Below are 26,830 nucleotides of genomic sequence, written 5' to 3' on the forward strand. Positions count from 1 at the left end.
GTACGAAGAAATGACAACAATCTTTACCACTGCATGCGCACACATTACACGGACGTAAATTGGCCTTTCCGATTGTCGTGATCGTGCGAATCTCTGTCGTGTGATTTCATCTCCAAAAGTCTAACAAATATCTTTAAAATGGGAAGAAAGGTGGTTTTAGCTACCTGTACACTCAACCAGTGGGCTATGGACTTTGAAGGCAACTATGAGCGAATTTTAAAAAGTAAGCCTGTTTGATTTTTGTCTCGTTTCAATTTTGATGCATGTTCTAATTTGCACCTCTATTTCTTCTCTCTCTATCAATTGCAGCTAGCTAGTGCATTGCGCTCCGCTGAGTTCCCCACCCCCGGCCCCCCGGGCTCCCGGGGCCGAGCTCGGTGTCGTGATAGAGCTTCAAAGTTTTAGCCGGTGTCAGTTCGGCGCCAGTGCAGTTTCACATCCTGTCGCAAATATTCTCATTTTTGTCTCACCTGCGAAGCAAAGCGAGACTATAGGCGCCGCTTTTCCGACGGCGGCGGCGGCGTCAACATCAAATCTTAACCTGAGGTTAAGTTTTTGAAATGACATAACTTATTTATATGGACCTAGTTCATGAAACTTGGCCATAAGGTTAATCAAGTATTACTGAACATCCTATTAGAGTTTCATGTCACATGACCAAGGTCAAAGGTCATTTTGGGTCAATGAACTTAGACCATGTTGGAGGAATCAACATCGAAATCTTAACCTGAGGTTAAGTTTTTGAAATGTCATCATAACTTACAAAATATATGGACCTAGTTCATGAAACTTGCATGACTTGGACATAAGGTTAATCAAGTATCACTGAACATCCTGCATGAGTTTCACGTCACATGACCAAGGTCAAAGGTCATTTAGGGTCAATGAACTTTGTCTGAATTGGGGATATCTGTTGAATTCCCATCATAACTTTGAAAGTTTATGGATCTGATTCATGAAACTTGGACATAATAGTAATCAAGCATCACTGAAAATTTTGTGCAAGTTTCAGGTCTCATGATTAAGGTCAAAGGTCATTTAGGGTCAATGAACTTTGGCCGAATGGGGGGTATCTGTTGAATTACCATCATAATTTTGAAAGTTTATTGGTCTAGTTCATTAAACTTGGACATTAGAGTAATCAAGTATCACTGAACATCCTGTGCACGTTTCAGGTCACATGACCAAGGTCAAAGGTCAATGAACTTTGGCCGAATTGGGTGTATCTGTTGAATTACCATCATAACTTTGAAAGTTTATGGATCTGATTCATGAAACTTGTACATAAGAGTAATCAAGTATCACTGAACATCCTGTTCGAGTTTCAGGTGACATGATCAAGGTCAAAGGTCATGTAAGGTCAATGAACTTTGGCCATGTTGGGGTTTTTTGTTGAATAACCATCATATCTCTGTAAGTTTATTGGTCTTGTTCATAAAAAGTGGACATAAGAGTAACCATGTATCACTGAACATCTTGTGCGAGTTAGAGAAGTATTCAAAGTCAGCACTGCTGCTACATTGAACCGCGTGATGCAGGTGAGATGGCCAGAGGCATTCCACTTGTTTTCTATATATAGTCACTATCAGCTCAAAAGGAAGAAGATAGTTTTTTATTGATGATGCCGATGGTGATATATCAAACTCAAAGATGAGCATGATGATGAGAACTGATATTAGACCTAACAACATGATGAATGACAATATTTGATTTGAATTGTCTGCCTTAGCCGTACGGCGTAGGATCGGGATATTTGGATAGTTCATAGTTGTTAGTTACTATTTTTTTACCATGTGTCTTGCTCGTTCATGTTGACAAATATCTTTACAATGTAAGATGATGAATGGTGAAGGCTGAAGTAGGTGATAGAGTATGTAAATTAGTATTAAGGCGGAAGAAGAAGTCGATGGTGGTGATGATGAAGATGATATTGATAATAATACAGGTGCTTTATGACCAATGATGACGGAGGTGATGATGATGAGGATGATGATGATGATGGTGATGATGATGAGGATGATGATGCATCATGCATGCATCTCGGCCTCGGTGATATCTGCTTAATGATGATGAGTGAATGATTGTGAATTAATGATGGATCAATGATGATGATTGTGTTGATAATGATGAAGATGTGGATGTTAATGATCATAGACATAGGATATGAAGGACATTTCCCAAGAAACTGTTTATTGCTTATGTTTACTTTAAGGCATTATTTGTACGCCAGTTAAACTGTAGTCAAAAATAAGATCTAAGAGTAATGTTTGATCAGTGCAAGTGTTAGAAATTGGACAAAGCTACTGCTGATGATGATGAGGTGATACATTATCTTGGTGATATCTGCTTTGTCTTTGAGTGAATGATTGGGAAATTGATGAATTAATGATTGTGTTGATTGATGATGATAGTAATGATGTTAATGATGTATGGACACTGCAAGTTATATAGGATGTTTCCTAAGAAAATGTTCAGTGCTTTATGTTTCTTAAATAAGGCATAATTTTAAGCCAGGTAAAATGCAGTTAAGACTGCAAATAAGACTCTAGAATGATGTTTGACCAGTGCAAGTGTTAGATATCGGACAAAGCTCGGAATTAAAAAGAAATTGATACAACTGGTATAATTAAATCTGAGCGTAAGTCCCAATCCCTAAAAGCGTTTGTTGAAACTGTACTAAATTACTTTTTGAGTCTTAAAGTTGAGAAAGACATTGTCTGTTTTTACATAATTTCTTTCTATGAGACTCTAGAGCAAATGCTTTTGATATACAGCTAGAATGTAATTGTAAGATCCTTAATTTTGTACATAGCTGACATTCAAGCAAAATTTGGTCATAAATGTCTGAAACATGTAAAATACAAACATTGAATGGGTATCATGAGGCGAGACTTGCCGCTTTTGGGGTGATTTGTAAAAAAGTTGTAAAACACTGCTGATCGAACACGTACTTTGGATATCCTCTTGATAGTGTTGTTGAAAGAGAGCTTGAAAATATTCCATCTCTTTTTTTCAGTCTTAAAAGAGAGAAGAGAAGGTAATTACATTTGTAATAGACCATTTCCTTGTAAACTTAGAATGACTCAGCTCTTTGAAAAAGAAGGAAAAAATGTCCTATTATTTTTCTTTTGTTCCTGCACACTATATACATTACATCATTGCTGTTGGCTTGCAGCTAAAAACCCAACTGAGAAATTAGCTGCCTTTTGCACCAATTTTGTAATTGAATTATAGGAGGATGTTAATTAAGTGTGTTGCATCAAGCGGGCAGTAGAGTAATGCTGCCTGCCAGTGGTGCTCAATATATTCAGTGAACCCTAAATTAGTACTTCCAGGTTAAAGGTAAACTCAAGTAGTCACATCAAACAATCAGAAAATCTTTTTTTCAGTTGTCACCATATATCATCTTTGATGCAGATCACATGACAAGAATACATGTACCATACTTATTTTGCTTTTTTTTCTCAGTTGTATGTATTTTTACAGTAATTTGGCACATACATTTGAATGTTTATTTTATTGGCTACTCACACCATTTAAAGACCTATCTACATTCATATCGACCATCACAATCTACATTGGTCATGCAACTTTTCCTGTCCTAGACTAGTCTGCTGTGCAAACCTCTCACTGAGGTTAAAGGGTCTAAATGTGCAGCCTACAATAACTTTTGTTCTGAAGACCCTTTGCTTTGTCCTAGTCTTGCATGAAGACCCACTTGTTGATCAAAGTTTCAATCAGGGTCTGTGCCTGCAGACTAGTCCTAGGCCCTGCCTTACAAAGAGTTGCAAGATCCAAATAAACTATTTGTGATTGATCTAGATTGGTATGGCAGGGCTCCACACTAACCCATTTTTTCTACTGGTCCAACCTGTTCATGTCGGACCAGTAGATACCCAGTTTTTCAAATTTTTACTGGTCCGAACCTAAAATCTACTGGTCCCAAAAAGTAAAGAAAACATTAAAAAAAGGCGCAAGTTTATTTTTCTAGCCTTTCGTGACCCCCCCCCCCCCCCGTAAAACGAAGGAATGAAGGACAAAAAGAAAGCAATACAGAAACGAAGAGAGTAAGAAAGAAGGAAGGAAGGAAAGTCAGAAAGAAAGAAAGGATGGAAGGAAAGAAGGAAGGAAAGAAGTAAGGAAAGAAGGAAGGAAAGAAGGAAGGAAAGTAAGAAAGAAAGGATGGAAGGAAGGAAGGAAAGTAAGAAAGAAAGGATGGAAGGAAGGAAGGAGGGAGGAAGGAAGGGAGGAAAGAAGGGAGGAAAGAAGGAAGGAAAGAAGGAAGGAAAGTAAGAAAGGATGGAAGGAAAGAAGGAAGGAAAGGAGGAAGGAAGGAAGGAAGGAAGGAAGGAAAGAAGGAAGGAAGGAAAGAAAGAAGGAAGGAAAGAAGGAAGGAAAGTCAGAAAGAAAGGATGGAAGGAAGGAAGAAAAGAAGGAAGAAAGGATGGAAGGAAGGAAAGAAGGAAGGAAGGAAAGTAAGAAAGAAAGAAAGGATGGAAGGAAGGAAGGAGGGAGGAAGGAAGGGAGGAAAGAAGGGAGGAAAGAAGGAAGGAAAGTAAGAAAGAAAGGATGGAAAGAAGGAAGGAAAGAAGGAAGGAAAGAAGGGAGGAAAGGAGGAAGGAAGGAAGGAAAGAAGGAAGGAAAGAAGGAAGGAAGGAAAGAAGGAAGGAAAGTAAGAAAGAAAGAAAGGATGGAAGGAAGGAAGGAGGAAGGAAGGGAGGAAAGAAGGGAGGAAAGTAAGAAAGGATGGAAGGAAAGAAGGAAAGAAAGAAGGAAGGAAAGGAGGAAGGAAGGAAGGAAAGAAGGAAGGAAAGAAGGAAGGAAGGAAAGAAGGAAGGAAAGAAGGAAAGAAGGAAGGAAGGAAAGAAGGAAAGAAGGAAGGAAGGAAAGAAATAGAGAAAAAAAATTAAAAGAAAGATTGAAAAGAAAGAAGGAAAGAAAACAGGAAGAAAACAGAGGAAGAAAGCTAAAACTATTTTCATAAATAATTTATGTTTCTTTTTTGGCTCAATAAAAATAGCTATGAAAGAAAGTCAGAAACCAAGTGTATCAACACACACATAAATGCATATGTGGGGCTAATATGTATTCAGACGATACCACCCGAGACCCGATCTGTTTGAACCAAACAGAAGTGAAAATTTACCCTTTTACTGCTTACAGATGACAGAGTTACTCCAATTTTTAGGAAATATGGACATTATAAGAGCCTTTCAGGAGTATGAACCGTGAATTTTGACAGTTCTGTGAGAGATTTCTGCCAGAGTTTAGCCAGGCTTTGTTCGTGCGGCCAGTGGAGAATTCACCGTGTGGATTGTGTGGCTGACTACATGTACACTGTATGCATGCTGTATAGTACTCTAGTAACACGTGCGATTCATTCTGTGTGTATTCTGTGTGTGAATTGCAGAATTTAACGGGGGAAATGGTTTGCTGTGAATTTGACCATTTCTGGAAAAGTTATTGGCCCAACAATGGTTTTTATTACTGGTCATGTCGGACCCTTAAATCTTGCTATTTTTGGAAAAATTACTGGCCCGACAATGATATTTTTTACTGGTCATGTCGGACCAGTAAATCTTCCAATTTCTGAAAATCTACTGGCCCAACAGCGATTTTTACCGGTCTGGGACCGTCGGACCGCCGCTACCCTATTGACTCGCCCATTCATTGGATTTTTGGTGCTCTTTTCTATTTTCCCATTTTTCGCTGTAATAATAATGTTACAAATGTGCCCTACAATCATGTAGCCTCCCTCTGGAAGTATCAAAACTAAGGCCTGGCATTAGTCGTTAGATATCAAAGGACAACTCCACCGTAACAAAGAGTTAATTTCATTTTGAATAAAAGGAGAAAAATCCAACTTGCATAACAATGAAAATTCCATCAAAATCGGATACTTGTAAATTAAGAAAGTTATGGCATTTAAAGTTTTGCTTAATTTCACAAAACAATATGCACATCCTGGTTTGTATGCAAATGAGCAGACAGATGACATCACCCACTCACTATTTATTTTGTATTTATCATATGAAATATTAAAATTCTATTTTTTTCTACATTCTCATGTGAAACAAAATGTTATTCCTCCCTGAACATGTGGAATTATCATTATTTCAAGAGTTCATTGTTAAGTAAAGTTGGTAGTTGGTACTTATTGTCAAATCTGTAAAAATTGAAATATTGTATAATTCAAACAATAAATGAGTGAGGGACATCATCGACTCTCTCATTTGCATGTCACTGAGTTGTGCATACATTTCAACTGTTTTGTGAAAATTAAGCGAAACTTTGAAATGTCATAACTTTCTTATTTTACATCCGATTTTGATGAAATTTTCAGTGTTATGCTTGTTTGATTTTTCTCTTTTGATTCAAATCAACAATTTTCTGGGGTGGACTTGACCTTTAAGTTTGATGTCTTTGTTTCAAATTCTGATATGATGCCTTTGTTGTTTATTTTGTTGTAGGTATAGCCATAGCCAAGGAAAAGGGAGCCAGATACAGATTAGGACCCGAACTCGAAATCACGTAAGTGTCATTTACTAAAATATGTAATGTGCAAACACAGGTCTGTGCAATGTACATGTACAATCATCAAAATTAGGGACTGAAATATTATCAGTTCCTGAGTGAGTTATGTCAGTTATTTTGTAAACCAAGTTGAACCATCTTACTGTGCTCAATTTTCAGTTCTGTGTTTGAAGGAAAAATCTCTGACAACTTTTTGAAAATGCTTAGCAGCATTCCTGTAGGGCTTCCGCAGCATCTTGTGATAGATACATGTTGGAATTATTCATCACTAGCTTTATGTAGTCAGCTGATGAAGCAAAGATTTTTATCTCTTCTCAAGTCTAAAAACAACATACAGCAACCAGATATTCAAGGACTGCGCTGACTACTTTCCTCCAAAAATATTTTCTATCAATGATATTAGCAATTAAAAAGCCCATGTTTGAGGAAAAGTTTGACAGGCAGGATATCCTGCAAAACCGTTTATTACAATTTACAGTGATGGTAATGTTAACAAATGTCAGTACAAGTTTCTGTAATGTTTGACATGAGAAGCACAATATGCATATTTTTGATGGTCTTTAAACCTAATACTAAGCTCTCCATTTTCTCTAATTCTCTGTTATTTTTTCATTGATATATTGTTTAATGTATAATGGTAAAAATTGTTAAATATCATCTTTTAACCATCACTGCCAACACCACACTCGTCATCAACATCTCCAATCATCTTGAAACTTAAGTGAAAATTTTCCAAAAAATAGAGTATTAAGTTGCTTGCTAGTGTTGTGATTTTTTTAATTACTATTTTTTATTTTTAACAGAGGTTATGGGTGCAATGATCATTTCTATGAATCTGACACCAACCTGCACTCATGGCAGATCTTGGCCAAGCTTCTTGAAGCACCGGAGACACAGGATATCATATGCGATGTGGGAATGTAAGTATATGTAGTAGAGGACTAGAGACACAGATGAGTTCTGCATTTCGACTTCCCATAACTCTAAGGCCGTGTTTATGCTTCCACTTTTCAGGCCAGAATCAGCGTTTCCATAAAACATGGTTGCGTCCATGCTTACATTCAATTAAACGACGTTTCAAAACACTGATCGTAAACTCACAAAAAGGTGCGTTTTTAAACGTTGTTTGACTAGAATCAGGTTTTCTGGGGAAGTATAAACAGAACCACGATAGTAAACATGTTTAAATGACGTCATTTGGTACATGTCAGGTGAGATGAAAATCTGTTGGCAAATACAGTCGCATTGCTCCATGGTTGCATGTTACCTCCACGGAATTACCTCTCATCTCCCTTGTTTTGCATGTGTAGTAGTACTATTACTAGTATTACTCTTCCAATTTGTCATCACGATGAACGTTGAGGGATTTACAAAAAACCTGGAAAATGAGTTATAATAAGGAGACATCGCCAGATGCCCCATTAGCCTAAACAAATATGCTACTGGGGCATGTTTTATTATTTTATTATGTATATTCTAATATTTATTTTTTTCACTGCTATCCTCACCATGGTAGAAATTACATGGCTATGTAAAATAGCTCCATGCAGTGACTAAAATATCGGCTTTTTTCCAATTGTATATTATTTGTACATATAGATCAGGGGAAAAGCCCCTTCGCTCTACAGAATGAGTTTTAGGGTTCAATTCCCAATGTTGCAGCATTGTTATCCTTTCATTCATTAATGTACTTTATTAAAATCTCGTGCAGGTTCTTAACTTTTGCTTTTGTCTTTTTTTGTGTGTTTGTTACAGGCCAGTAATGCACAAGAATGTCCGCTACAATTGCCGAGTTATCTTCCTTAACAAGTAAGACTTCATTCCTGATTTCCTGCCCCTTTCTTGGTAGACTATATACCTATAAACCCAAATTGGATTTTCCCATTTTTCCCACCACAAACATGATGGTCAGCAATAGATGTTGACAAATCTTTTGTGATATACAGGTCAGCTCAATCCTGTGCACATGCTAAACAAAGGAAAATGATAGAATTATTAAAATACTTCCCTCTTTTGCAAAAAATGGAGCCATGAAAAATATGGAGCCATGAAAAATAACAGACTTATGAAATGTTGTTCTCTATGCTGTAAAGTGATACCATTATATTAAAATGGTTACTTCAGAATTCATTGTCTTCATTATCTTGACTGAAACGCTCTCATTTCATTGGTATCCTATAAAGGGGAAAATCTCCCTGGAGTCGAATAGGTTGTTATTAAAGCAGGAAGGTATTATTAGATGTACTTATGTGTGATGTGCAAGGCTGATGTTAGCCTTGAGGAGTACTACAATATTATAAATGTTTTTCCAAAATTATTCGAATAGTTTTTCTTTGTTGTTGAATATTTGTAGCTTCATCAATTAACTCTTTGCCCGCCACGGACGACTTGCGGCACATACAGCGGACTGCCAACGACGACTCAAGTCACAGTTCGCACACAATGCATACTGCACCCCAAAATTAATGTGGCGCAGGGGGGATAGTGTACGTGGCAGGCAAAGAGCTGCATCAAGAGCTTCTTTACACTTGTCTTGTTTTTAGGAAAATAATCTTGATCAAGCCAAAGACTGACATGGCTAACAATGGCAACTACAGAGAGCTTAGATGGTTTACTGGATGGGCTAAACTCAGGACCGTTGAACAGCATTTTCTCCCACGTATGATCTCAGATATCACCAATCAGGTAATGAAAGTTATTTGTATCACAGAATGAGTATTGAAAACCCCACAGTCTTATTGGTCGGTGGCTGCAAATATAATTTTACTGGGCAGACAGTAATTTTGAACATGCCTAAGACTGACATAGTTAAAGAGAAATAAATTGCAGTAAAAACTGATTTCATGAGAAAGTCTGTAAAACCAGGCTTAATTGTCAGTATATCGTCGATGATCTAGAACTGGTACGGTTACATAAACTGAACTTTGTGAAATCTTGAAATCTATACGCTGAAAAATGTTCACTCTGAAGATCACCAACACAGATAAGCGCACGTGGGACAGTGTATTATTATTGCTGGAATAAAGACCCAACGGAAGTGACCGAATCCGCGCTTATTTTACTTATTTCTCAGCAATTAAACAATTTCTTCCAGAATCCTTTGGCACATATTTTTTATTCATAGAAACAGACACTTGGGTGGTCATTATATTAGATTCTGTAAAAAGTCATTTTGAGATCATTACCAGAACTGGAAATTATCTTTAACAATGGGGACTATAGAGACTTAAGATAGTTTACTGGACCCCGTTGTACAAAGAGTTACGATTGATCCAATCAATCGTAACTATGGACCACCAGCAAAGTCAACAAATGAAATGCATGTTTGTTAAAAAAAATTCTAGATATGAATCCATATCCATAAATTCATTGATTTCTTGACAATATGGGGTGTTCTCCTTTGATTACAAAGGACATTTTGCAAATTTCCTGTAGAAAAAATTATGACACTGATGGATTTCCATAGAGTTACGATTGATCGGATCTATGGTAACTCTTTGTACAACGGGGCCCTCGTTGGTTAAATCTCAGGACTGTAGAACAATACTTCCTCCTGTAGACGTGTGGTGTGAAAAATCCCCAATCAGGTATTGTTTCCAATGTGGAATATAAAGCAAATAATCATTTCTCAAGTTCTTCTTTTCCCTTTATGATTTTTTGTATGCATTATAGACAACAGTCCCAATTGGTGATGCTGTGATAGCCACAAGAGATACATGTATTGGGACTGAAGTTTGCGAAGGACTCTGGACTGCAAACAGGTAAATAAAGAAATTCAAATCATCTACTTTCAGTGAGATTAGTGATTTGTGATTAGGGGTTGGAATTCAGGAGGATGCCATCTTTCGTGGGGAGTGAATTATTTGCTGACCCCCAGACTTTGTGAAGAGCATTGGAAATGTCTGTAAGAGAGACATCTTTGAGGGAAAGCAAACTCGGGGACACGACATTTGCTCTGGGCTCTGCTTTGTGTAGTATATAGGGTTAGCGTTTCAATAGGGTTTCATGTTAGGTTTATGATGGGGTAAGTCCAGGGGAGCATTTCATCAATATTTTTATCCGACAAGTTGTCAGATCTGACATCTTTCCATGATTTTGATTGGCTTAGAGGTTCCTATGGTAACTGTCGGATAAAATGGGACTTGTCGGATAAACTGAAATCTTATCTTTTCTAACAGTATTAGTTATTGGCACTTTGACACTCATCCAAACTTTCTCATTCTTTCTTTTCTTGTGCGCCTCGGAATAGAATATTTCTAGATAGATGGCGCTATATAAATGCCTATTATTATTATTATTATTATAAAACGTCTGACAAGGTCCTTTCATGAAACTCCCCCTGGGTTGAAGTTGTTATTTCGATTAATATGTGGAATTTAGAGCTGAGTTATTGTTGCCGGAGCAATTGTCATGGAACTTTGGAAACTTGGTGTACTTTCGAGAAATTCCTCGGCCAAGAATGCTTATCCTTTCCATAGGCTTTATTACATGAAGCAGCTACAAAAACACCTATAAAACAGCAAATTTTGTCCCTTTTGCACAGATTTTGTTACACCCTTTCTCCCATAATGTTCTTTCTAAATATCATGAAAAAATGTTACAGCTCCCAACGATTATTTCCATCTTTACCATAACTTTTGTTTATCTTTAGTTTAAGCACTAAACTTTTTCTTGAATCTTACCTAGCCCCCATATAGCGATGAGTCTTGACGGTGTAGAGATAGTCACTAACGGCAGTGGAAGTCTTCATCACCTTAGGAAAGGCCACCGTCTTGTGGATCTTATAAAGAATGCTACACTCAAGGTTAGATGAATATTGAAGCCTCAGGAATGCTATATTTTGTGTGTGAAGAAGAACTTCTTCATTCATAATTATTGCCAGCCTAGTGCATTGGAAAATGCAGTGAAAATGTGATTTGATTTTTCCATATGCAAATTATCATTTCAATAAATTTATATTTTCATTCATTTTGTTTAGGCTATATTGATATTTTCTTCAAACCCAAAACATTGCAACTGTAGTGTTTGAATGAGGTTTCTAATCACTTTGAAAGAGATTCAGCGTGACTAATGCAAGGTGATCAGTTCACTGTTTTCAACAAATCTGTCAGGATTAATGTGTTGGAGTGACCTCACTGTAAGTGGAAGCTCATTAACCTATAGGGCTGAATAATGAGCTGACATGAATCAAAAGTTTAAGATTGGAAATCGAAATGGTTATCCGTGACAAGTGGTAACGAAATTCAATTCTCATGCAATTTTGCTTTATCTTATAAAGTATTCATTGGGAATACATGTCATTTATGCAAATGAGTATCATGATAACTAAAATCATCACCATCATCATCATACTATACATGTAGTCCTTGACTCCTTGATGTCATCATTGTTGTCGTTATCATCATCATCATCGTCACCGCCTTCATCCCCACCATCATCATTATCATCATCATTATCACCATCATCATTATCATCATCATCATCACCACCATCATCATCACCACCATCATCATTATCATCATCACCACCATCATCATTATCACCATCATCATCACCACCATCATCATCACCATCATCATCATCACCATCATCATCACCATCATCATCATCACCATCATCACCATCATCATCACCACCATCATCACCATCATCATCACCATCATCATCATCACCATCATCATCATCATCACCATACTATGCATGTAGTCCTTGACTCCTTGCTGTCATCATTGTTGTCATTGTCATCATCATCACCACCATCATCTTCACCACCACCAATAATACTGGTAATCATCATTATTATTATCACTAACAAATTTTATATTTCCTTCTTGATTCATGATAGTGTGGAGGGATCTACATGTATTCCAATCTACGTGGCTGTGATGGAGAGAGGGTTTACTACTACGGCGGCTCTATGATTGCTGTGAACGGTGATGTCGTTGTTAGAGGAGAGGAGTTCGCACTTACTGAAGTTGTACGTTGACCATATTTTATGAATTTGCCCGAAACCTTGTTCAATGATTATTTTATGAACACTTTTAAATGAATAAAAATGAAGCCATTTGAATGAACATGCATGATTTTTTTTCAATGACTGCATGTATCCTTGTCCAGTGCAAAATGGTTGATTGTTATTAATATCAAAAATATATTTTAATTACAACTCTGATATTTCTTTTTTTTTACTGAGTTTATGAACTATTCAAGCCATTATAATTTTTACAATATGAAGATTTATCATATGACCTGAAAAGAAACAGATTATTTGGAGGAAAAAAACAATCAGTTCATTTACTGGTAGATAAATAGTTTGTCAGAGCTATTTCAAACAATATTCATCAAGTGTTATATTAACAATATTTTTGACACACAGGAAGTAACAACAGCGACCCTTGACCTCGAGGATGTGAGGTCATACAGGGCCCAGGCATCCAGCTCATCCATGGCTGTGAGTCTCTTTATTTTTTTTACATCATTGTGTGTACTACAGTTAAGTTCCAGCAGTGTTGGTAATGATCTTAAAATGTGTCAGTATCCAGTAAATGTTGAGATGTTCAAATAAAAATTATGTGTCATATGATTTTGTTATTAATTTGTAATTGCTGAGATATTGTTTTGAGACACCATTCCATTTATCAATCTCTATATGAAAGCAGAGTAGTATTTCTATAGTGGAATTATTTGTCAATAAATTGACTTCTCTCGCAGAGAAACTGCGATGAATATTCATAACTAATTAAAACTATTACTATCAGTATAAAGTTTTGTTGTATTATTATAACATATATTATATATAACTGGACATGGCTCGGTGGTAGAGTGTCCGCCTCATGAACAGGAGGTCGTGGGTTCGATCATCGGCCGAGTCATACCAAAGACTTATAAAAATTGGACCTTCTGCCTTCTTGCTAGGCGCTCAGCATTTAGATTGGAGAAGGGTAATAATAACATATAATGTTATGCAGGTCCCGCTGGTAGAGCAGTTTCCTAACTGAAGTGGCTACCCTGGGTAAATAAAACATTATTATTATTATTACTATTACAGGCTACACGATCAGAGGCTTTCCCTCGCATTCAAGTTGACTTTTCACTTTCCAATGACCGAGACGCAGAAGCGACACCACCGGTGCGCGACCAAATCAAGATGTATACTCCTGAAGAGGAAATAGCCTTGTCTCCAGCCTGCTGGTTGTGGGATTATCTTCGGAGAAGTAAACAAGTGAGTTTTTCGGAGGATGAAAACCTGACAGCTGATGATTTGAAGAGATTTATAAAACACGCACATCATTGGTCTTAATACACAAAGATTAGTGATCGATTGCATGCTTGATTTTTCATGATTGATTGTACATTGTAGTCAATGCAATCAATCGTAAGGAAATGTGTCAGTATTCAGTAAATGTTGATGTGTTTGAATAAAAAATATGTGTCATATGTAATTCACTACTGTAATTCACTCCTATACGCCATTACTGTTAAAGACATGAAAAAATTGCAGACCATTCAAAATAGATCAGCTAGACTTATTTTTAAGGTAAATCGTAGGGAATATACTTCACCATTATTACAGCAGTTGCATTGGCTTCCAGTCTCTGAACGCATTGTTTTTAAGATTCTTGCTCTTGTTTTTAAAGCACATATGGGGGAAGCTCCTGGTTATCTATCAGACATAATCAGTAATTATATTTATATGGGCAATACTAGATTCCTTAGATCACATGCTGACCAATACCTCCTTAAACACAGATGAAGTTTTAGTTCATATGGTGATAAAGAATTTGCTAATTTTTTGCCCAAATTATGGAATAAACTGCCTGTAACAGTAAGATCTGCTGACAAGTTAAAACTTTTAAATCTCTGCTTAAAACACACTTCTTTGCTCATTGATTATTTTTTTCTCCTTGTATGATTTTTTGTGTAACTACAGGTTTAAATATTCATGTTTAGTTTTCTTTCGTAAGTTGTTTCTTTGTTAGGGTTTAGCTTAGGCCTAGTGTTTTTAGAGCCCTTATGAGTTATGTACCTGCCAGATTGCCTTCTGGGCAAGTTCCTTAAACTGCAGGTGAACAGGGCATTAAGATCAGGCACCAGTCCCGTAGATATATTTTAAGTGTTTAATGTAATTATTATTATTATTAGTTATTTATTGTAAAGCGCTTTGATCATATTTTTGGTAAAGCGCTATATAAGTACCTGTTATGTATGTATGTAAGGAAATTGCTGAACAATCCTCGCCTGTTATATGGCCTTGGCCTTCTCTGGGTCCTTGCTTTGGTCTTGGACGTCTGAATTCATTGTCCCTAGGCATTTCCCCTTGGCCTTGACCGTGGAGAGTCTTGACTTGGTCTTGGCCTCTGATTACTGGCCCTGCCCACAAAACTTTAAATCATTGTTAACATGCTAAATTGAGAAGGATGGTTAATTAAGTGCAACTGGATAAATGTTAAAATATTTTCTTTTTTATGAAAACAAAAGTAAACATGTGTATTGTTTTCTATTTCTTTTATCTTGACAGGGTGGTTTTTTCATTCCATTGAGTGGCGGTATTGATAGCTCATCAGTTGCTTGCATCGTTCACTCCATGTGTAGACTCGTTTGCCAAACTGTTTCCGATGGAGGTAATGATGATGATGGTGATGGTGATGAAGATGATGGTGATGGTGATGATGATGATGATGATGATGATGATGATGATGATGGTGATGAAGATGATGGTGATGGTGATGATGAGGATGTGATGATGATGATAATGATGATGGTGATGATGATGATGATGATGATGATGATGATGGTGATGATGATTATGATGATGATGATGATGATGATGATGGTGATGATGATGATGGTGATGATGATGGTGATGATGATGATGATCATGATGATGGTGATCATGATGATGAGGATGATGGTGATGATGATGATGATGATGATGATGATGATGGTGATGATGATGATGATGATGGTGATGGTGATGATGATGATGATGATGATGATGATGGTGATGATGATGATGATGATGATGATGATGATGATGGTGATGATGATGATGATGATGTGATGATGATGATGATGATGGTGATGATGGTGATCATGATGATGGTGATGGTGATGATGATGATGATGATGATGATGATGATGATGATGATGATGATGGTGATCATGATGATGATGATGATGATGATGATGATGATGATGATAAAAACGACGAAGATGATGGTGGTGGTGATGATGAGGATGAGGATGGTGATGATGATGATGATGATGCTAATTATGATGATATTGGTAGTTTTGGTGGGAACTAATAAAAAGCTTGTTATCTTTTTTACACGCCTACAAAAATTTTCAAGAGAGGACTTTATTATTCATTCAACAGATGAGAAGGTGCTAGCGGATGTGAGGTCGTTGACCCATGACCCCGAGTACACGCCCACTGACCCCAGGGAACTTTGTAGTCGTCTCCTGGTGACCTGTTACATGGGAACGGTCAACTCTTCGAAGGAAACAAGGGAGAGGGCTGAGGACTTGGCACACCAGATAGGAAGGTGTGTATTTTCAAAAGAGTTGTTTCATATGCACGTGAAGTCATAATGTCATAGCGCCCTCCCTCAGAGGATATAGGAATACATGTGAACAAATTTTCAGAGTTGCGCTAGCTGCAGATCACCAACGCATTCTAGAAAAATGACCAATCTTTGACCATGATATATATACATGCATTATGAGATTTTTTATTTTTATGTTTCATCTTTGCAGCCACCATAAGTCCATCACCATAGATGATGCAGTGAAGGCATCGGTTGGAATCTTTGAGAGTGCGACAGGTACCCAACCTAAATTCAAGGCACTAGGTGGATCCCAGAGAGAAAACCTTGCACTGCAAAATATTCAGGTAATCATCACATGTCATCATCAACATCATCATCATTGACAACATCTTCGGCATCGTCATTTTCGCTGCCATCATTATCCTAATTCTCACCATTATCATAATCATCACTGTCATGTTCAACATCAGCATCATCATATTCAACATAGCAATCATCCCCATCATCATCATCATCACCATTGTCATCATCATCCTCGTCATCATTATCTTAATTGCAACCATTATCATAAGAATCATCATTGTCATATTCAACATCAGCATCATCATAATCAACATCACCATCATCTCCATCATCATCAACAAAATTAAGCATTGACATAAGGCCAAGAAGCAGTAACCCTCTCCTGCTAATCTGTGAATATAATCTTTATCACCTAATGCCTGTCCCTTTCCTTCATCAATATTTGAGCCATTCTTGTATATCTCTCGAAACAGTCAATTTGCTGTTTATCCTTATTGCCATTATTTATTTTTATTTCAATGACCACCTTTGTCGAAGGACCACGAGGCTATAAATATAAAGGGCACAAGTTTGGTTTCCCTTTGATCATGTTCCTCATTAAAACTGTATCAAAGGAACTTGTTCTTAATATATATATGGTCATTTTCAAACGTGAGTGACACGACAATCGGAGAGGTTTAAGGGCTCATATCTTCAAACTTAAAGGTTATGAATCAATCATGACTACTATATTATATACAATGTAGGACTGGCATGGGCCACTACGAGTTTGATTTGAATTCAACAATTCGTTTAGAAGATATGATTAAAAAACGGTGCGTGAGTGACACGACAAATTTTGGACATGGGTTTCTGACCACTAACACATATGGTTGGATTCGTGCCCAAGTAGTTGTCATGGAGTACTGTGAGTACCAGTAAATGGACATAAATAGTGTACCTATCTAACACATATAGTCAAAATCAATCAAACCTTCTCTATGGAAAATGGTACCCTCCTATATACCGTGAGTGACACGACATCCAAAACGTGAGTGACACGACAAGTGCAAAAATACAACATTTATCTCAACATTGAAAGTATTTTTTGCATGATGTAGAAGAGTAAAATACCATTAACCAAAAACAATCTTAATTACATAATAACTGCTTTCTTTTAAGTTCATAATATGTCATCCTGATGTTTTTTTGGTTTATGGTCATATTTGCCCATCAACTCACATTCCCTATACCATACCACATTGTCACACTAGGGCTTCTACCACTCTCCTCTTTAGAGGAGGTGGGGGCACTTGAAGGAGGTGTTATGAGGTCTTGGCATTGACATCAACTCGAACATTTTTGTGGCCTGATATCATTCAAAACTTTAACTCTTTCTCCCTATCTGTATATGAAAGTTTTATACAGGTTTATACAATTCAGCATCCACAACGGATGGAATAATTTTTCCTTGTAAGAAAGGTATTCTCAATAGTCACTCACATCATCTGGCATGGTCTGGTAGCCAATGATGTCATGTATGACTCCCTTTTCTTGAAATATTGGATTACAATATTATTCTCCTTTAATATTTTTATAGGCATTGTCCAAATAGGACATGGCAGTTTAAATGTCTTTTTTGGTACCAAACCACAATCACGTTGCTGCACACTTCTGATGGACTATCAGCAAATCGCCTTGAGAAAATTGGAAATTCAACTCAACAAGCATAGGTTTTCTCCTGAACACTGCTTGTATGTGGACCCTCCCAAGTCAGTACATGTAGGCACTGTACCAAAATTCAGAGCTATGCTTTTTGCTGGAATTTGTAAGCGCCTTTTCTAATTATTTGATCATATACCATACCCTGGGAATCCAGGGAAAGCCACAAGGTGAAAGACGCAGTCAGTACCTGATTCTTGCAGTCTGCTACTATTACATAACAACTACAAGTCATTAGCCTTTCCTTTTCTAAGCCCTTGGATGTCACACTAAAATCCAATTCAGCATCCCAACCAGGCTCCCTTTATACCTCAATAGCTTTTTCCCCTGGAGGTCCAGCTCTGTTCTTATAAAAAAAAATTGATCTACTGGTACATGGCAACCCATCCAAAGTTGCTGAAATCAAAATGCGGTCTCGGTTGGGACTTGTTGGGACCTACATGAACATGCATCATTTTGTTGTAATGAATATGTGTAAATGCAAATCTGCTCTGAACACACATCGGCCCACTTGCGGTAGTTTGCTGTTCAGACCCTACATGTAGTTAATCACTAGCGGTATGAATGGTGGCCGAACAAATAATGATTTTGAACTTGGCATGTAGCTGCTTCAAGCAATATCCAAAATGTTTGTTTTCTTGCAAATTTGTTTATTTCATGTCCTGGAATACAAGCTTTATGGCAAATGAAAAGGTTGATTTAATCAATCAGAAGGAAAAGAAAAGTATTTTCTTTTCTGAATTTGAAAAAATGTTTGGTGTTCATGGTGATCTCTTATATCTCATGTACACTACTTTACCACTAAAATTTCTGCAAATTTCAAAAAAGGATCCGTGACTTTTCTAGCTGAGTATTATAACAAAGAAATAACATTACTCAAAAGAAAGGTGAACTTTCTGCTTATTTCTGTAAATGGAGACAGAGAATGTTTGAGTAATACCTAGGTATATTGAACCATTACCATCACCAACCCTTAATGCATTGTAAATATGTCCATTGCTTAAGTATAGTGGTTTTTCTCTTGATACATTCTAAATTTTGTGTTGATTATGTTGTTATATTCTTAATCACAGTTCATTCACCAAAATATGAATTAGGATCTGAGTCTTCACGCCAATGGAAAATTGTCAGGATTTTTTAAACCAAGGCAACCACGGAGAGGAGAGAAAATAGATGAACTCAATGTCAAATTCAATATTTCCATAAAAAGGAGTAAAATTAGGAAAATGGAGGAAATTATTAGCCTAAAATAGGCCTAAATGATGTCAGGAACAACATTTTGACTGTATCCCTGGTAAAACGCTTCAAAAATTACTTGATGTCCTTTTTTATACACAATATAATACCGTGAGTGACACGACATTTCGTGAGTGACACGACATTGTGAGTGACACGACACAACTTTGACAGTTAATTTTAGCTTTACCTTAACACATTGGACCAAGTTACTTTATATACAATAAGGTACAGATAAACTGTATTTGCTCCAGTACTGGGACAAATTAATTTTCAGAATACACAGCTCTAGAAAACTTTTTGCATTTAAAATGTGAGTGACACGACAACCAGTTTTGAAAACTTCGAAACCCAATTTTTTTCAGAAAAACACTTCACAGAAATTTTTTTGCTTTTTATGAGTTAGATACAATACACAGCTTGTATCTTGCCAACAAATGTGCTTCTAATACAAATTTTATATTGTGATAGGCAATATGTGAATTTTAATGCAAAAATCAACATTTTGTAACATTTAATTTCCCTTGCATTAAATTCACTGTATCTCAAGACATAATTAATAATTTTATGTAAATGAAATGGAAAAATATACTTTAAGATGTCTAGTTTAAAAAAACATTGAAGCCTAATGATTTCTAGCAAGTTTTAATTTTCACCCCCATGTCCACTTTTGTTTGAAAATGACCATATATATTGTAAGTATTGTTCTTAAAAAAAATATATATATATATATATATATATTTGGGTTATTATGATACTTCATAGGTACATGTACCTCATTATAGTTATTTTCTAATATTTATTTTCTCAGGCAAGAACTCGGATGGTCCTTTCGTACCTGTTTGCTCAGCTCTCTCTCTGGAGTTTAGATAGACCAGGTGGTTTGCTGGTTCTAGGAACAGCTAATGTTGATGAGAGGTAAGAACAAATATCAGTTTACAAGTTCAAGTGTTAGGACTAAGAACTAGATGCTAAGTAGGTCCCATGCCATTCACTGTGAAGGTCTCATTGGTGATCTTTGTTAGACCAGGTAGTTTGTTGGTTCTAGAAACAGCTAATTTAGATGAGAGGTAAGAACCAATTCACTTTACAGGTCCAAATGATAGGACTAAGAACTTGATGCTAAGAAGGTCCTGTTCCAACTCTACTAAAGATCTTGTTGTGGATCTTTAATAGACCAGTTGGCTTACTGGTCAAGGGAACAGCTTGGGGTAAATGGACATATCAATTTACAAGGTCTGATGATAAGAACTAATTAAATGGGCTCTATGAGCCCCCTTAACCTTGCCACACTCATCTGTACACCCTTGTCATGAAGACAGTGAGATGTGGCCATCAAGATAACTATAAGGTAACTAGGTCCTAAGCAGGTCCTGTTTAATTCACTTTGTTGATCTTGAATAGACCAGTTGGCTTACTGGTCCTGGGAATAGCTTGGGGTATGGACATATCACTTTACAAGTTCTAATGATAAGAACTAGATGCTGAGTCGGTCCTAATTCTTTTTTTAAGATCTCATTGTGGACCTGTCTATGAATATTAGATTTTTTGGTCATTGTATGTTAATTTGACTGTCTTTTCTTTCTATTTCTTTAGTTTGAGAGGGTACTATACCAAGTATGACTGTTCCAGTGCTGATCTCAATCCGATAGGTGGTATTAGCAAGACTGATCTCAGGAGCTTCATCATCTATGCAATGAAGACATTCAACCTGCCTGCACTGCAAGGGTAAGTATATATGGTAATATGATTAACACTATTTGAATTGTTATTCATATATTATTGATCTAAACTTATTTTAAGATTGTGGCAAATGCTAGAAAAGAATTAGGGAGAGAAAATCTGTATGGTTTGCTTTTTTTTGAAGTGAAGAACTCTTGCTCCTGCTGGTGGTCCCTCTGCATGGTTCATTAATTATCGTCTTTGAAGAAAAGACATTGCGATTTTGAATTCTGATACTAGTATTACAGCTATTAGTAATACTAATTTTGAAAATTAAAAAGCCAATACCGATAAATTGCTAGATGGCATGGTTTTTTAAAATGTTTAACTTCATTTCATGATAATATGGAGAAATAGGATTACTTCACGTCACTTTTATATCAAAAGCAATCAAATTGATAGTCCTGGTTCCCGTAACACAAAGGTTTTCGATTGATCGCTAATTTCAAAGAATAGTTCTGATTGGTTCATAGTCAGTCTACTTAGCAAAATGCGCATGCAACGAGGATCTTGATTGGTCATTTCATTTAGCGATTAATCGCTAACCTTTGTGTTACGGCGTCCTGATTACCTTTTTTTAAAATTGTATTAGATAAATCTCATACGGACAGGAATTGCATTACAATAAGTGGTATTTGCACAGTGTATGGTCAATTTCAAATGACATCAGTTTCCCTCAGTCGACATGAGATACTTTATTCACAAACCAAAGTCATGACCAGAATTTTGCTTAAAGGAGAATGAAACCTTTGGAACAGGATAGCTTGTGTGAAAACAGAAAAATCAAAGAAACAGATCACCAAAAGTTTTAGAAAAATTGGATAAATAATGAGAAAGTTATGAGCATTTGAATATTGCGATCACTAATGCTATGGAGATAGCAAATTGACAATGAGACAAAGATGTGTGATGTCACTTTTGAACAACTCTCCCTATTACTTTAGTATATATTTCACTTGAATTGCCTCTTTTATCACATCTATCCATAGATCATGTGTTCTTTCTACATGAGGGCATGTAATACATATTTTTTAAGAATACATCATGGATAAAGAGTTTGTATCATCATAAGAAAAAGCAAAAAGAGACATTTTGAGGGTATTTTATAGTCCACCAAAGGGAAAGTTGTTCATCAGTGACATCACAAATCCTTGTCGCATTGCCAATGGGAGGATCTCCATGGCATTAGTGATTGCAATATTCAAATGCTCATAACTTTCTCATTATTTGTCCGATTTTTCTCAAACTTTCTTTATTCTTATTCTTTGATTTTTCTGTTTTTACACAGGCCTATTTGTTCCAAAGGTTTCATTCCCCTTTAATGTTTATTGATCTATAGGATTATGGATGCCCCACCTACAGCTGAACTGGAACCCTTAGAGGCAGGCAAGGTTTCACAAACAGATGAGGTAAGATGTCACCATGTTACTTGTGTTTTGGATATTCAATTCATTTCAATTCAATTCAACTGTATTTCATTCCATATGAAAATAATAACATCAACGTGCATACATACAGTATATCCAATAAAAGAATCTTGAATATATATTGCTCAGAATGCCATGGATGCAGTCGAGTTGGGTACTTCTGAGCCAAGAGGCCGCTGTAGAAAACCTGCCATAGACTTTGTACACTTGGCTCGGCCCGAGGCCGGCTTCAACTACATCCCTGCAAAATATAAAAAAAATAAAGATAACGTGACTCGGGTAAACTTGGCTGTTGTACTTGATCAAGGGCTTGACAAAACTTAAACTCATGAAAAATCCTGATGAGAGCTTCTTGCGTTGCAATGAGCATAAAAAATTCCAAGGAATGGGGGAAGGGGTAAGTTTATACCCCCTCCCACCCACCCACACACACACCAGGCAACATATAACAAAACCCACACAATTTCCAAATGAGTTCCAGTATCCTTATCAAAGATTTGACTTTTTGTTTAATATTTCATTCATACTTTCAGGTTGATATGGGTATGACATACAATGAGTTGTCAATATTTGGTCGTCTTAGGAAGGTTAGCCTCTGTGGTCCGTACAGTATGTTCATGAAGCTTGTTAATGAATGGAAAGAGTCTTGCTCACCAACACAAGTAGGTTGAAACACATTTTTCATTATTGCTGTATTTATTATTATTGTTGTTGTTATTATTATTGTTATTGCTGTTTTTGTTACTATTAATGATTATGTATTTCTTGTTGTATTTATCATGATTATTTGATTTTGAATTAGGACATTCACCATGGAAATGATTATACAATTTCTTAACACTGTACCCCAGATAATGCTATTATACTATGAGAAAGATATATATGTGTTTTTTTTAACAATTCTACACACAGTTTCCAAGAATCTGTATGTCATTTTCATTTATTTGAATGTAGGATAAAAGAGCACTGTCGATTAAATGCCTTGCTCATGGCCATAAAGTGTCTTGGCCGGAAATTGAACCCCAGACTTTTATGTGTCTAGTCAAGTGCATTAGACCACTTGGCTACCACACCTGTACAGTAACAAAGGTATTTGTTGTTGCTATTGTTTTTTATAGGTTGCTGATAAGGTGAAGCACTTCTTCCGCTCCTACTCAATCAATCGCCACAAGATGACCACCTTGACACCATCTTGCCATGCCGAGTCCTACAGCCCGGATGACAATCGATTTGATCTCAGACAGTTCCTTTACAATGCAAGATGGCCGTGGCAGTTCAAGTGCATTGATCAGGAGGTATGTTTTTGAAGGACAGATGATGATGATGGTGGTGGTGATGATGATGATGATGATGACTATGACGACAATGACGATGGTATTGATGATGATGATGATGGTGATGATGGTGATGATGATGATGATGATGATGGTGGTTGTGATGGCGATGGATGTGATGATATTGTTGGTGATGATAATGATGTAAATGGAGATGATGATGATGACGATGATGATGATGTTGATGGTGGTGAGGATGTTGTTGGTGATGGTGGTGATTATGATGATAAAAGTGGTTCTGAAGAATGATTTTGACAGTGATGATGTCGTCAGTTAAGGAGCAGAGGAAGAAAACTAAGATGATATCATTTTACACCATTTTTTTTAAAATTTCATATCAACAGGCAGCACGTCTTCAAGATAAAGTCGATGCCAAGGTCTCTTCCAGTGATGTCACGGCACCATCCACCAATCAGAACAAAGCTACCAATCATGTGACCACCATCACCAGTGTAGCCACCAGACGACGCTCCAGCGACGACACAGAGAAACCCATGGATGGCGAAGCTCTGGAGAAGCAGACAGATGTCAGCCCCCCACAGAGAATGACCCGTAAGAGGTCAAGTGAGGTCACAGAAGGGGTCAGCCAATCAAAAAGGGCCAGGTCACCAAACTCCAATTCAAATAACTCAAATGAGGATCAGTCATCACCGTTGAAACGCATGGGTAATTGGATTAGAGAGAGCATTGGAACTGTGTGAAACTGAATTGAGTATTGAATTCTATTAGGCACAAATTCAAATAGAATTTTAAAACCCAATGGCTTGGGACTGTAAGATTTGCATTTCGCACCCTACCCCGTTTATGACAATCATGGATTGGTTGTTTTTGCACATAGATATCATATTTTCCGTTCGAATTATACTAAATCCACTCAAATCATGCACACAGGGACTGTTTCATGAAGGTTGTTAACATTGACAAGCTATAGTGCAATAGTTTCCATAGCAACAGTCAGATTCCTTTGTTTTTCATCCAATCAGAAATGAGGAAAGCTGTCCGATCTGAGAACTTTTCAGAGGGTAACAATTTTGATCCTTCCATGTAAGCAAAAAATAGTCAAGAAGCAACCCAGTGATCAGTGTGGCTACTTCAATTCCTCTTCTTATGTTTTTAAATATTTTAAAACCCTTTTTCCTCTTTGAAAAAATAAATCCTGCATGTAGCCTTTAATTGTGCAAGACAACATGAAGGATGACTTGGTATATAGTAGATTTTTTTTTACAATAATACAAAATGATTTATGAATATATTGTTTGAATATCAAATACTTCAAATCTATAACTTCCTTATTTTTCACAAAATCCTGTGTTATTGGATTGAGGTGCCACTTTTAGGTGACAGATTTTATTTGTTTTCTAGATACCTGTTAGTTTATATGTTCATTGCCAGAGAAAAGTTATGTAAAATGTTGATGCAAATCTTTCATAAGGTGCAATATTTGTGTTGTGCTCTTTATTGTACAAAAGAGACAAAATGTAGGATTGGACAATGTGTGTTTTCATTCATAGTGATATTTGAGTGTTTGTATAGGAACAGCATGAATTCTTATTTTGTGATATGGAGCGTTGTGGCCCAGTGTATTAGTCTCCGGAGTTTGAAACAGAGGGTCGTGGGTTCAAATCCCAGCCATGGCGTAGTTTCCTTCAGCAAGAAATTTATCCACATTGTGCTGCACTCAACCCAGGTGAGGTGAATGGGTACCTGGCAGGATTTTTTTCCTTGAAATGCCACAGCGCTGTAAAGGCTGCGGGGCTAAAGCCAGGGTAATAATATCCAAGTCCTTTGGAAGCGCATAGAGACGTTATTCATAATGTGTTATGCGCTATACAAGAACTGACTATTATTATATGTTGCATGAAAGTTATGGCATTTGTAAGGTTTTGTTATTTATGTTTTTATCATGTCTATGGAGTGTTTCTTGAACAATGAGATTGCCTGACATTGTAACCATCTATGGCAAGCCGTTCATGAAAGAGTTTAAAATTATTTTGTCTCAAATCTGCAGTATTTGCATGGTGGTAGATGAAAAATGAAGAATTTACAAGAAAACTTATACAAAATTTTGAAACATAAGAAAGAGATATTTATATCAACATTTATTAATTTGATAATGTTACTAACATTGATAACATAATAGTAGTATGATGGTGGTGATAACAGTAATAATGATGAATGATGATAGTGATGATGATGATGATGATGATGATGATACCGATAATTAATAACAAGTTTTTTTTTTTAGAATTACACAATACAATGCATTTCATGAATTTGCATCCATGTGTTTAGATGAGCATATTATTCATTTTTTACATGTGCATTTATCAAAATGGTCATATAGATGAACAATTTAAAATGCAAATTATATAATTCGCTACTTATAGATTCACTACACAAAAATCCCACCACTACATACTACAATGCATTTAGGGAATTGGAGTAACATACTGCATTATTTTTGTGTACAATCACTCAGTATATCCCGTTGCATTGCTATATTCGTTGATAACATTAAACACTATGCAAAAGCATTTGTCATGAAAAATGTATTCAAAATAAGTGTGTGGAAACAAGTATTCAGGTGATCGGGTTTCCTGTTTATATTTGACTGACACACATGTTATGTTTAATCTCTTTCTTTGCTGAGGTGAAGGTCTTCTTTTTATATGTGTCCTGATATATTTTTTTCAGATTATAGAATTTTTGTGATTTTTTTCACAAATGATTTTTAATTTTCTTCTCTTGATAATGTAATGTGTGTGATTTTGAATTATTCATGGATTAATCATATCTCTGAGTTTGGATTATTTACTGAGTTAGTTATATATCTTTAAGGAAGGAAAGGATATCTCTTCTTAATTTATTACCTTAAATTGCTTGAAATTCTAGGTTAATAACTTTAATATCCTTGATATCTAACATCTGAAAGTTTCCACTTATGTGTATTTCATTACAGGGGCCGTGGAAACTGTGTACAAAATCGTAAAAAATACCATATGATTGTCATTTTGTGTTATCAGCC

The 26,830-nt window shown here is 36.4% G+C and overlaps 1 protein-coding gene across 1 annotated transcript; it reads left to right on the top strand.

Moving 5' to 3' along the window:
- The first annotated feature begins 52 nt into the window (after window positions 1-52).
- LOC121405961 (glutamine-dependent NAD(+) synthetase-like) lies at window positions 53-25,417 on the top strand. Its single transcript, XM_041596958.1, has 19 exons — window positions 53-223; window positions 6,471-6,531; window positions 7,338-7,454; window positions 8,290-8,343; window positions 9,078-9,219; window positions 10,207-10,295; window positions 11,221-11,338; window positions 12,380-12,511; window positions 12,911-12,985; window positions 13,583-13,756; window positions 15,053-15,155; window positions 15,911-16,079; window positions 16,291-16,426; window positions 20,134-20,240; window positions 20,919-21,050; window positions 22,384-22,453; window positions 23,005-23,133; window positions 23,590-23,766; window positions 24,150-25,417. The coding sequence occupies exons 1-19, from the start codon at window positions 139-141 to the stop codon at window positions 24,504-24,506; spliced, it is 2,427 nt and encodes an 808-aa protein (XP_041452892.1). The 5' UTR covers window positions 53-138; the 3' UTR covers window positions 24,507-25,417.
- The last annotated feature ends 1,413 nt before the right edge of the window (window positions 25,418-26,830 follow it).

This window comes from Lytechinus variegatus, chromosome 19 (genome assembly GCF_018143015.1).
Source record: "Lytechinus variegatus isolate NC3 chromosome 19, Lvar_3.0, whole genome shotgun sequence".
NCBI lineage: Eukaryota > Metazoa > Echinodermata > Echinoidea > Temnopleuroida > Toxopneustidae > Lytechinus > Lytechinus variegatus.

Coding starts and splice junctions, on each gene's coding strand:
- LOC121405961 (XM_041596958.1), top strand. CDS start 139: ATGGGAAGAAAGGTGGTTTTAGCTACCTGTACACTCAACCAGTGGGCT. Junction 6,532..7,337: donor GGACCCGAACTCGAAATCAC/GTAAGTGTCATT, acceptor TATTTTTAACAG/AGGTTATGGGTGCAATGATC. Junction 8,344..9,077: donor CGAGTTATCTTCCTTAACAA/GTAAGACTTCAT, acceptor TCTTGTTTTTAG/GAAAATAATCTTGATCAAGC.